The 13,237-nt window shown below is 44.3% G+C and overlaps 2 protein-coding genes across 4 annotated transcripts in view; both read left to right on the top strand.

The window, feature by feature from the left end:
• IFT88 (intraflagellar transport 88) overlaps positions 1-13,237 on the top strand; it is a 145,619-nt gene that overhangs the window by 92,997 nt on the left and 39,385 nt on the right. For all 3 annotated transcript variants that reach the window (XM_036250934.1, XM_036250936.1, XM_036250935.1), the window contains 3 exons: positions 1,433-1,583; positions 2,926-3,041; positions 9,956-10,008. In XM_036250934.1, the coding sequence (XP_036106827.1) occupies positions 1,433-1,583; positions 2,926-3,041; positions 9,956-10,008 (320 nt within the window). The remainder of the gene's footprint in view (positions 1-1,432; positions 1,584-2,925; positions 3,042-9,955; positions 10,009-13,237) is intronic.
• On the top strand, positions 10,858-13,116 carry LOC118623257 (histone H3.3A-like). The gene is made up of 2 exons (XM_036250753.1): positions 10,858-10,862; positions 12,543-13,116. Exons 1-2 carry the CDS (start codon positions 10,858-10,860, stop codon positions 12,964-12,966), a joined length of 429 nt encoding a protein of 142 aa, XP_036106646.1. The 3' UTR covers positions 12,967-13,116.

Here is a 13,237-nt window from a genome sequence, read left to right as displayed (position 1 = left end):
AGAGGGTTAAAAAACATCAGTCTGGGGCCTTTGCACTCCAGAGCTGCGCGGTGGTCTAGGTGAACTGGCTCATTCTCCCCCGCAGTCCTGCATTGACTGTGGACTGTGTGTGCCATGTTTCATAGGACTCGGGACAGCGGACGTTGAACACTACTTTCCTGTCAGTTTCTTCTGCGACTCCTAGCTTTTCTGTAGCTTTTTTCCCTCTATCCTTAGTTGGGAAAGCAGAAACCTATTACTGTAATGTTTTTAATGACTTTGACACTATTTGAAAAACACTTTACTTTCTCTTCTTATTTAATTTTTTTTAATCCTCACTCAAGGATATTTTTTTATTCATCTTCAGATAGAGTGACAGGGAGGGAAAGAAGGGAGGGAGAGAGAAGCATCGACACGAGAGGGACACATCGACTCCCATACAGCCCCAACCAGGGCCGGGGACAAACCACAACCAAGGTACGTGCCCTTGACTGGAATCAAACCGGCTACTCTTTGGTCTGCAGGCTGACGCTCCCAACTGCAGAGCCAAACCAGCCAGGGCCCTCTTCTTATTTTAAAAACAATAAGCTTTGGAAACATTATGAAGGATTAAAATTTTGTGTACATTTTTAAGTTATATCTTGCTATAAATTTTAAACAAATACGTTTAGAAAAAAAAAGTATATTATGAGTTGCACCATTAAAATTTTAAGTACTATCTGGTATACTTTTGGTAGAGTAGATGATTTCATAGTTATTCCTTTTAGCCTTTTCATTGTAGTCATTTAATTCTCTGAAATTGCCAGTATCATGATCTGATAGTGTCCAGTTCATGATCAGTTTGGATCCAGTTAAGTAATAGATGTGTTTAAGGCTGTTGGAATATATTTTCTTATTTGTATGTTTTTCTTCTGTTATCACATTTTTCATCATTGAAAACAGGAGACTCTTCTTTTTAAAAACAAGTTTGGATTGGAATAGATGTGAACAAGCTGTCTTGTGTACATCTGAGTGTGTGCAGAGGACCCAGGGGGCACAAAGGTTACCAAAAAAGAACTCCCTGATTTAGGCTCAAAGTCCAATTAGGGAAATTCATAGGAAAATACCTGAAACTATTCCCTGAATATGTTAAGCGTGTTCCAAGAGGTAGGATGATAGAATACAATGTTCAGGCATTTTATTAAGGACAGACACACTTTGGACAATGCTTTGGGAGTTGATCTAAGTGGATGGTATTGAGGCAAAGAAAAAGCCAAGTGTACATATGGAACAAGAGTCATTTACAGTGCTGCTCCATTTTTTATTCTCATCCCTAAGGAAGCCCAGACTAAATAATATTAAATAGTACACACTATAGGCTAACAAATATTTTTATTCCAGTGTTATTTTGAGGTTGGCTTATTGATCAATGAATTCAGAAAAACTGTGTTATCCTTAACTGAAATTCTCTAAGATATGAATTAATGGAAGATCCCAATCAAGCTATTGAATGGTTAATGCAGCTGATCAGTGTTGTTCCAACTGATTCTAGAGCTCTGTCTAAACTGGGAGAATTGTATGATAGCGAAGGAGATAAGTCCCAAGCATTTCAATACTACTATGAGGTAGGCAGACCATCTTACTTTCCTTTTACTTTTTAGCTTTTATGAATTGTTATAAAAAATGCAGTGGGCTCTTTAATTTATAATTTTTTTATTGTTGGCACTGTTACAGATGCCCCCCCAACTCCCCCTTTACCCACCTCCACCCAGCCCCTCCCCCCTCTCCCCTGCCAGCCATCACCACACTGCAGAAATGCTTATTCGTTTTTTTTTGTTTGTTGGTTGGTTGGTTTTATCCTCACCCGAGGACATTTTTGCATTTATCTTCAGATAGAGCAGGAGGGAGAGAGGGAGGAAGAGAGAGAAACATCGATATGAGAGAGACACATCGACTGGTTGCCTTCTGCATGACCCCAACCAGGGCCAGGGACAAACCGCAACCAAGGTACGTGCCCTTAGCGGGAACCAAACCCGGGTCTCTCTTGCCCACGAGCCTACGCTCTAACCGCTAAGCCAAACTGGCCAGGGCTGCTCATTCATTTTTAAATGAATAATGATTTTAAATAAAAGCATTTGTGGAATGTAAAGTTAGTTTTTGGTTAATTTTAGTAAAAAATAAATAAAAAGTAGATTCATTTTTCTCTTAAAGCATGATTTTTATGTCTTTTTTATTCTATTACATATTTAATTTGACTCAGATTATGTGTCAGTACATCCAAAAGATATTTATAGTAAAATATGTGTCTAACAAGTCTTGTTTTCTAAATCTTGTATAGTTTCAAAATTTTTTATTTTTTTTTTCTTTATTGATAGAGGAAAGGAGAAGGAGAAAGTGATAGAAACATTGATGAGAGAGAACATCGATTGGCTACCTCCTGCACGCCCCCCACTGGGGATTTGGCCCACTACCTGGACATGTGCCCTGACCGGGAATTGAACCAGTGACCTCTTGGTGCAGGGGTTGACAGTCAACCACTGAGCCACACTGGCCCTCGAGTTTCAAAATCTTTAAAGTGCATATGACAGCTCGTACTTCTTTTTAGGGTGGGGGTAATTCTTCCCTGAGGGTATTTTCCCATTGATATTTAGAAAGAGTGGAAGAGAAGGAGAAAGACATTGATGTGAGAGAGACACGTCAATTGGTTGCCTCCCACATGACCCCGACAAGTGGTTGGGGATCTAACCTGCTACCCTGGATTGTGCTATTGACCAGAATCAAACCCATGACCCTTTGGTCCACAGGCCAATGCTCTAACTACTGAGCCAAACTATCCAGGGCAGCTCATACTTTTTTATTAAGAAATTTTACACTGGATAAATTCATCCACCCGGTAGGTAAAATGTTCAGGAAGCACATTATGTGTTGCTGCTGAAATTGTGTTGTCATGTTCCATGTTTTCTCTAGTCATATAGGTATTTCCCATCTAACATTGGCGTCATTGAGTGGCTTGGAGCCTATTACATTGATACACAGTTTTGTGAAAAAGCCATTCAATACTTTGAAAGAGCTGCTCTTATACAGTAAGTAACAATTATAATTTTATGTTTAATTAAATGTCTTCTGGTGGGATTTAATTTTATTTATAGAATGAAAATCTGATAGATACATTAAGTTCATGAACAAGTGTCAATGAGCATTCATTATTTCCATTTTCTTGTATTATGTTCCATTTTATTTGATCCTTATTGTGATAAATACATTTCTTTTTTATGCAAACGTTTTTAAAATACCTGCTTTAAGGTACTTTTCTTTATGTATCTTGTTATTCACATCTCAGCAAACAAGTATTATTTCTTTACCAATGAGAAAAATGACTGTTTTGCGAATGGTCACGGGGTGTATAGAGTGCCGCACAGGGAACAGAGGCAGTAACCTTGTGACGACCTGCATGCCAAGCAGGCGCTGGGAATATCGGGGACACTGTAACGTACATGACTGTCTAACCACTGTGCGCTGTACACCTGAAGCTAATACAGAATAGTACTGAATGTCAACTGTAATTGAAAAATAAAATTTTCAAAAAGAAAACTAATTTTTTATTTTTCTTTAAAAAAATAGAAAAAAGAAAACGACTATCTCAGTCTTAGGATGAAGTTTCATTTCTGAAATAAGTTTCAGTTTATAATTAATATATATTGTATATTAAAAGATAAACTTTTAAAGATGTCTTTAATTTCACATCAATATTTTCTACATGTATGTTTCAGAAATTGAAATATATAATATTCTGCTTTGTATTTGGCCAAATTTAATTTTAATGTTAAATATGGCTTCAAGTCATTTGAATGATAAAGAAATGCTTAATAATTTGAGTGATCTCTGTATGGAAGGTAATAATCTTTATGACATTAGCGTAACGTAAACATTTGGAGAATTATAAAACTGAAAAGCACAGGTGGACAGCTTCTAGTTCACACACTGTCGGTACGGCGGCAGAGCAATGCCCTGGGACCTTTCATTGCACGTGACCCTGATTCTCACCCTGGGCGCTCAGCTGAGACCCGCATCCTTTGAGGCCCCATCTACCATTGTCCAGCGGACTCCTCGGGAGTGTCATGTGTTCTGACTCAGTCTTGTTCATGCTCTTTCTTCCCATTGGCAGTCTGGCCTCGCAGGTGGGGGCCTGCCCAGCTTCATTGATCTTTACTGTCTCTTAAGATTAGCCATTTGGATCTTACCTAGTTGTCACCCAGCATACTTTTACCAGTGAAATCTTCTATTCTAACATCCAGCTGTCTAAATATAACCTCCCCTCTTCCCACCCCTACTCTCCAGTGTGCCTCTCTCGGGTAAGACAGAAACCTTCAGTCTCTTGACCCTGCTTCATCTCACAGTCCCTCCTGGCTTTATGCTGAGCCAACCTTCCTAGGGGCTGCATTGATCACACCCATGCTCTTTCTTGCCAACATTCTTCGGTTACTTTGCTGCCACATATGTACCCCAAAAGTGTATGGGTTGATCTATCCTTTCCACTTTTGTTTGCAGCCTGGGAAGATCTCCTGGACATAGATTATGTGACCAGGTGAACTGAAGCCACACACATTTGTGTTATGTGAACACTGCTCATCAGTCTGATGTGTTTCTCATTAACTCCCCTTTGCCCCTCACAGATTGCCTCAATTTTTCTAGTTTGCACTTCAGTTTACCTGAAATAGAAGCCTTTTCCAGGAATTCCTCTCATGTTTCCCTATCCCTGCTTCTAAGTGACAGAGACATTCCATATGGTTCCCTCTCCTCTTCCTGAACATTCACTTCCTGTACACACACCTGAACCCCCACTTTGTGGAGGAGTGCTGCTTCTGTGTGCCGTGAAGAGGAAGTCTGGGAGCACACGGTGCTGATGGCTGCACAGCGTTGGGGATGTGATTAATGCCACTGAATTGTGTGCCTAAACATGGTTAAAATGACAAGTTGTGTCACATCTATTTTAATCATAACTTTTAAAAACCATTAATATAATATAAGCTTTTGAATTACACACTTTGAATCAGTGAATTCTATGTTACATGAGGTATATCTCAAAGCTGTTACAAGAGAATACCTGCTGTGTTATTCATGTGAAATTCAGAAGCAGACTAAGTTGACAGTGTGAAAGTCAGCATTGTAGTCACCTTCACAGGTGAAGGAGGGAGCATGAAGGAGGCAGCTGGGGTCTTGACAGTGTCCTGGTTCTTAACCGGCGGAGCGGCTGCATGGCCACTCACTGTGCCTGGGCACTCACTGTGCCTGGGCACTCACTGTGCCTGGGCACTCACTGTACATGGGCACTCGCTGTGCCTGGGCACTCGCTGTGCCTGGGCACTCGCTGTACATGGGCACTCGCTGTGCCTGGGCACTCATTGTGTATGGGCACTCGCTGTACACGGGCACTCGCTGTGCCTGGGCACTCGCTGTACACGGGCACTCGCTGTGCCTGGGCACTCGCTGTACATGGCCACTCACTGTGCCTGGGCACTCACTGTACATGGGCACTCGCTGTGCCTGGGCACTCGCTGTGCCTGGGCACTCGCTGTACATGGGCACTCGCTGTGCCTGGGCACTCATTGTGTATGGGCACTCGCTGTACACGGGCACTCGCTGTGCCTGGGCACTCGCTGTACACGGGCACTCGCTGTGCCTGGGCACTCGCTGTACATGGCCACTCACTGTGCCTGGGCACTCACTGTACATGGGCACTCGCTGTACACGGGCACTCGCTGTACATGGCCACTCACTGTGCCTGGGCACTCACTGTACATGGGCACTCGCTGTGCCTGGGCACTCGCTGTGCCTGGGCACTCATTGTGTATGGGCACTCGCTGTACACGGGCACTCGCTGTGCCTGGGCACTCGCTGTACACGGGCACTCGCTGTGCCTGGGCACTCGCTGTACAAGGGCACTCGCTGTGCCTGGGCACTCGCTGTACACGGGCACTCGCTGTGCCTGGGCACTCGCTGTACACGGGCACTCGCTGTGCCTGGGCACTCACTGTGCAAGGACACTCACTGCATGGGCACTCACTGTGCAAGGACACTCACTGTGCATGGGCACTCACAGTACAAGGGCACTTACTGTGCATGGGCACTCACAGTACAAGGGCACTTACTGTGTGACAGCTGTGGAGATTTATGGCTGTTTCGTGTACTTTTCCACGTGTTTTACGTCACAATAAAAGATCTAAATGTTGAAGAAAACAGACAGTACAAGCCATGAAAGGCAGTACTGACCTACCTCATTGACGCCATTTGGAAATGTGGGAGAGGGACATTTTATAGTCAGGATGATGGGGACACACAGTAGGTATTAGGTGGGCAGCTGCCAGGATGGGGAACAGTCAGTGATGTGCAGAGGGTTTGCAGAGTGAACACTGTCACCCCAAATGCCAACAGCACCTTCCACCAAACTGCACTAGAATAGAACATGTTACTCTATGGCTTTGTCACTGAGATGTCATCTTAAAACTCTCTAGTCCTTTCTCTGGGGACATTTGGTGGGTTCAAGGAAAAGTGTTAACCTGATTGCTGCCATCCAGTAGCTGGAAGGGGCCAGGGCTCAGGACCTAATGTTCAGATGTGACTCCTTACTTCATCCTCCAGGTTTTTTTGTTGATTTGTTTTTAAATCCTCACCCAAGGATATTCCCCCATCTGTCTTTAGATAGAGTATGAGGGAGAGAGAGCAAGAAAAAAAAAAAATCAACGTGAGAGAGACACATCAACCAGTTGCTTCTGGCACAACCCCGAACAGGGCCGAGGACGGAACCGCAACGGAGGTACAGCCCTTGACCGGAATCAAACCTGCAACTCTTTGGTCTGCAGGTCGACACTCCAACAGCAGAGCCAGACTGGCCAGGGCCATCCTCCAGTTTTCATTTTCACCTTGAACCAGCCTGAGCTCTGGCCACATCCTCCCTGAGCAACTTCTTGGCCGTGGGGAGCACTGCGTCGCAGTCACCCTGCTAGTCTGTGTCCCCGTGCAGGCCCGTGCCTTGCCCTGTCTCCCCAGTTCTGCTGATAGCAGTTCTCCAGCATTTCTGCAGCGGAACAGAACATGTCCAGGGAAGATGCTGCCTGTCTTCACATGCTCTTTGCATGCCCTTGCCTTTGAGCTTTCTCTGCCCTGCTGACAGCAGTTTCCACCTCCCTTGTCCATCGCCCATCATGTGTCTGTGGCTTTATACCACTCGAGTTTCATCTGAGATGGAGCCGAGTCTGCCTTTCTCCTTGTTTTCGGGGTTAATTTCTAGAAGAGACATTGTGACATAAAAGGTCTTTCCTTTGCCATCTTAAAACCAAGCTGTGACTCTCTTTCGGGTGCTTACTTATTTATTCCGAACACAGAGATCATTCTTTCCAGTGGCAGTCATCAGACTGCGTGTCACTGCTTTGTGGAAGTGTGAGACGAGAGGAGTGTGGGCACCATACTGGCGTGGACTGTTGGGGATGACCTGAGACATAGCTCGCACCTTTGCCTGGTCTGTGTCCTCCTTGCAGGTGAATGATAGCACGGAGCACTATCTGAGGCCACTTCTGTTTCTGGAATGCCACTGTTCTCTAACTTAAAGCCAAGTCATCACATTTAAAATATTTAAAGCCTTTAGTACAGCTCCATATTTATTATACTGTGCTAGGCAACGTATAACCAATTAGCTGGAATGTTTTGGTGCATTATTTTGGATCTCTTACCTATGCTACCTTAAAATAGGGGTATTTTCTTTACGAGGAGGATAGAGAAAAGTAGCCATTCATTCAAGAGATGAACTTGGTTTGTTATTCCTAAACTAGGTTCTGATGGTGACACAGAAATGAAAGAGACAAGCCAGAACAGCCTCAGGTACTGCCCTTGTGCAGCACGTTCCCGTCCTGACCAATAAGCACCTGGGCTCCCCAGCCACCGAAAGTAATAGCAGGAACACACAGGTTAATGTTGGAGACAAGTCAATTACTCCTTTGTTAACTTGATGAGACATGGCATCTTGGAGCACAGAATCTGCTGATGGCCACACAGACGGCAGCAGTGCCCAGTCAGTCAAAGTGTGACCACCTGCAGTCACAAGCGGCTAGACTTCATAATCCAGAATGTCCCTTTCTTACCTCGAAGTCCCTGAGCCCCGATCTTCCTCTCATGCTGTAAGGATGCACACACGTACACACACTACTTAACAGCTGCTCCAGTAGCTATTGTGTGAATTCTCAATAGGTGGCATTCACAAAATAAGATTTTCTTGAAGAATAAAAAAGAAGTGGGCCCTGACCGTTTTGGCTCAGAGGTTGGAGCATCAGCCTGCGGACCAGAGAGTCCCGAGTTCGGTTCCCTCTAGGGGCATGTACCAAAAAAAAAAAAAAAAATGAAGTGGTTATAATAATAACTGATGTTTATGGTTTACCTACATTGCATTACTTAATCCTCACAATAACCCTCTGAATAGGTGCTATTACTATCCCATCTTATAGATAAGGAAACAGACATAAGTTTAAATAACTTACATCATAGAATCAATACATTACCAAATTAAACTTCACTGTCCTGACTGTGAAGGAAGTGATCAAGATGTGTGATAGAATGTGCAGAGGAGGAGGGCCTAGTGAATGGAGGCACCAGCGTGTGCAGGCGCCGGGCCTGTCCTTCCTATACAGAGGCTGCGCTGGCCTCAGAAGTTTGTGCTTAGCAAGGTTCAGAAACCTAAAGGACACTGCAGTACAGTAAGCGCAGTACGGAAGAACCTGCAGAGAGTGGAGCGAGTCTGTGAACAGTCCACCCCAGCCACAAGGCAGTGGGGCAAGGTCAGCAGAGGCCCCGTGTGGAGGGCTGGCCTGCACTGAGGCCCAGAATGCAGACGTGCAGCGTGCAGGCCTCGTCCCGTCTGAGCCCACGCAGCTGGGCGTGGGGAAGACACGGAGAGGCAGGGGTGGCAAAAAGTGGACGGTCGGGATTGCAGGTCGTAAATTGTCATGCAGTTGGAGGGGATGGGTTTTAAGGAGGAAAATTATATATATATATACACACACACACACACACATATTTTATGTTGTTGAAAGCAGATGGCTATGTAGGCCGTGGATTTGAGGTTGAGTAACTTGCTTAGGTAGCAGGGTTATGACCTGTCTGATTCAAGAGCTGCTAGGGTTACTGTCCAATTGAGTAGAAGCCAAGACTATAAAGCCATCAAGTAAGTAGAAGGAAGAGTCTAAAAGGAAATGAGAAGAGTGTCAATTATTCCCTAGTCTTTTATTCAAATCTTGTTTTTCTTATATATAAAATATGTTTTTATTGATTTTTTAGAGAGAGAGGAAGGGAGAGCGATAGAAACATCGGTTGTAAGAGAGAAACACTAATCAGCTGCCTCCCACACTGGGGACTAGGCATGTGCCTGACCAGAAGGGCCGGGACCTCTCAGTCCACGAGACTGCTCAGTCCACTGAGCCACATTGCCTAAGCTTTTTTATATATTTTCAATAGCAGTCTTTAGAAATACTGGTTAAGGTTATTTATTTTAGAAAATCATTTTTTTAAGGGAAAGGGGGGATGAATACAGTTCATTCTCTCTTTAGTTGAATCATTCAAAACACAAGGTCAGAATTGCCTCTTAAATGCTAAATTTGCAAGCATAAGCCTAATTTCTAAGCTTAAGTATAAGATTATGGCAAAAGTAATAATAATGTTTAAAATAGAATGCAGTGGTCTTTAACCAAACAGGTTAATGGTTTTCATAAAAATTTCTAAAGGTCTGAACTAGAGTGAAGTACTTTTAAATTTAAATTTCCTAATGTAAATATAACAGATAATAATGAAGGAAATTATAGATATGCTATTTTCAGTAATAGTAAAGATGATCTAATCCAAGGTCAAAAAGTAATCCGAAGAGAGGATAGATCTGCAGCTTTATAAATCTGTGTGACCCTCTCAGGTTATGTTTGTTTCCTCGCTGATTTCATACCCTTTCTTTCTCTTACAGGCCCACGCAGGTGAAATGGCAGCTGATGGTAGCTAGTTGTTTCAGAAGAAGTGGTAAATACTTTTATTGTATTCATGTTTAATACATTTTGCTGCTTTAGGGAATTATGCATAAAATGTCTTTTAATTGCGTGTGTGTTTATTAAAACATTAACTTGCGATAACTACACATATTTGAAGCATTATATGAAAAACATAATAATTACTTCAGACAGAAAAAAAGTTATGCTTTAAAAGTAGGTTTTAGTCAACACCACCATTAAAAACAGATTTATTATTTCTCAGAGTTAACATTTTCACAAGTTAGCACAGAAACAGGCATTCTGCACACATCAGTTATATTTTTGTCACCTAACCCAAACGTCCTGTGTGTGAGGCTGCATCCGTGAAACTGCCTGTGCCTCAGAGCCTGGGGAAGGCCCAGGACTGGACCCTGGGGCTCTGTTTTCGAACCAGATATCGCTGGGTTTCTTTGTGTTTCCAGCAACAGCTGTATTAGGTCCTGTGCTGTTGGCCCCTGTCCTGAAGGGTGGCGAGGTTCATCGTTTTGGATAAACTGGTGGGAATGATGTTGACATGCAGGGCCTGGGTGGGAGGTGAGTGGTCACAGCTGTGGTCCCTCTGGCAGAGCGCACGCGTGACCAGGGAGCACTCATTGTCAGAGTAAACAGGCTGCTCACAGCGCTGCAGCTCCTTTCCTGGTGGCCTCTGTGGGCTCCTTCCCGGTGGCATCAGTGTGGACTCTGTGTCATCCTCCAGTCATTGAAAGGTGGGTCTTTAATGTGAAATTGTGTACAGTCAGATAACATATACGTAACTACACTGTGTGCACTTTACGTATCGCAGTCAAGTTCTGATGGCCTCTGTTCATTTCCACGTCAGTCGTATGTAGCGTGTACCTACATGGGGTATGCTGAATAACTGAAAGATAGAACCCTTCTTGAGTTATGAAGGGCAGGTTAGAAGAGAAACTACCTAATTAAGAACCTGCTGTGATGGTCAGTCAAAATAGCGGCGTAGGTAAACACAGTATCGCGTCCTCCCACAACCACATCAAAGTTACAACTAAACTACAGAACAACCATCATTCAAAACCGCCTGAAATCAAGCTGAATGGAAGCCCTACAACTATGGAATTAAAGAAGCAGCCACATCGAGACTGGTAGGAGGGCGGAGGTGGACGGGCTGGTCCCACACCCATGTGCGGCAGATAAAAATCAGGAGGGACACCGGCTGGGAAAGTCCTCCCTGAGGAGTGAGGGGTCCACGTTCCACACCAGGCGCCCAGCTCAGGGTTCCAGTGCCAGGAAGAGAATCCCCATCACTTCTGGCTGGAAAAACCAGCAGGAACTGAGGCTCAGGGAGGCTGAGGCGGCTGGAGCCCCAGGCGGCTCCTTAAAGGGCCCGCACACGGACTTATCGGACTCTCTCCCTCTAAGCTTGGAGAGGAGGCAGCTCGAGGGCCGCCAGAGACATACAGGGAAGAACTGAGCTGTTTGGCACTGGAGCAAGAGTGGAGAGGCAACCTTCTCCTGGACAGACGTGCTGTCAGAGGACTTTGTTCCTTTGATGAGCCCTTCCCTGGGGCGGCAGACAGCCGCCATACCTGGGACTCCAGCAATCTGGCTCACACTGGTAGCCCTGCCCTGGTGATTCCCTGAGGCTCCGCCCCACCCAACTTTCGGGCCCACCCAAGCTGTTGCCACTTGCTTAACCATAGGATTGGCCTGTCTTGGACCATGATTCAGGTTTTCCTAAATTCTTTCAAACAAGCAGCATCTGGTCTCAGATAGCCCCATACCTCTCGTTAAGTAATACATAGAAGCAAACACAAGGAGGCAGCCAAAATGAGGAGACAAAGAAACAGGTCCCAAATGAAAGAACAGAACAAAACCCCAGAAAAGGAACTAAGTGAAATGGAGAGAAGCAACCTAACAGGTGCTGAGTTCAAAATACTGCTTCTAAGGATGCTCAATGAACTTAGTGAGAACCTCAGCGAACTTAGTGAGGGCCTCAAGAGCATAAAAAAGCACCAATCAGAAATGAAGGAGGCACTAACTGAAATAAAGAATAATTTACACAGATTCAATAGTATAGTAGGTAAAGCCAAGAAGCAAACCATCGATCTGGAATATAAGGAAGCAAAAAACACCCAATCAGAACAGGAAAAAGAAAAAAGAATCCAAAAAAATGAGGAGAGTGGAAGGAGCCTCTGGGACAATTTCAAGCGTGCCAATATTCGCATCTTGGGGGTGCCAGAAGAAGAGAGAGAACAAGAAATGGAAAACCTATTTGAAACAATAATGGCAGAAAACTTCCCTAACTTGATTAAGGAAACAGACATACACGTCCAGGAAACACAGAGAGTCCCAAACAAGATGAACCCCAAGAGGCCCACACCAAGATCATCAAAATGCAAAAGGTTCAAGACAAAGAGAGAATCTTAAAAGCAGCAAGAGAAAAGCAGTTAGTTACCTACAAGGGAGTTACCATAAGACTGCCAGCTGAGCAGCCGCCGTTGCTTTCTAACGCCTGCGCCACCTCCAGCTCGCCAAGCTCCAGCCCAAGGAGAAGGGAGGTAAGTAAAGAGGTCTCTATACCGTGGCTCATACAAAGCAGACTGCCCGCAAATCCAGCGGTGATAAGGCACCGAGGAAACAACTGGCTACCAAAGCAGCTCACAAGAGTGCGCCCTCTACTGGAGGGGTGAAGAAACCTCATCGTTACAGGCCTGGTACTGTGGCACTTCGTGAAATTAGACGCCATCAGAAGTCCACTGAACTTCTGATTCGCAAACTTCCCTTCCAGTGTCTGGTGCAAGAAATTGCTCAGGACTTCAAAACAGATCTGCACTTCCAGAGTGCAGCTATTGGTGCTTTGCAGGAGGCAAGCGAGGCCTATCTGGTTGGCCTTTTTGAAGACACCAACCTCTGTGCTATCCATGCCAAACATGTAACAATTATGCCAAAAGACATCCAGCTAGCACGCCGCATACATGGAGAATGTGCTTAAGAATCCACTATGATGGGAAACATTTCATTCTTTTAAAAAAAAAAAATTATCTTCTTCCTGTTATTGGTAGTTCTGAACGTTAGATATTTTTTTTCCATGGGATCAAAAGGTACCTAAGTATATGATTGCAAGTTGAGAATAGGGGGCAGAAATCAGGTATTGGCAGTTTTTTTCATTTTCATTTGTGTGTGAATTTTTTTAATATAAATGTGGGGACATAAGGCATTAATGCAAGTCAAAATGTTTCAGTGAACAAGTTTCAGCAGTTCAA

Source organism: Molossus molossus, unplaced genomic scaffold (assembly GCF_014108415.1).
Source record: "Molossus molossus isolate mMolMol1 unplaced genomic scaffold, mMolMol1.p scaffold_m16_p_10, whole genome shotgun sequence".
NCBI classification, from domain to species: Eukaryota; Metazoa; Chordata; class Mammalia; order Chiroptera; family Molossidae; genus Molossus; species Molossus molossus.
Note: the sequence above shows the minus strand (reverse complement) of the source record. Positions and strands in the feature narration are given on the sequence as shown.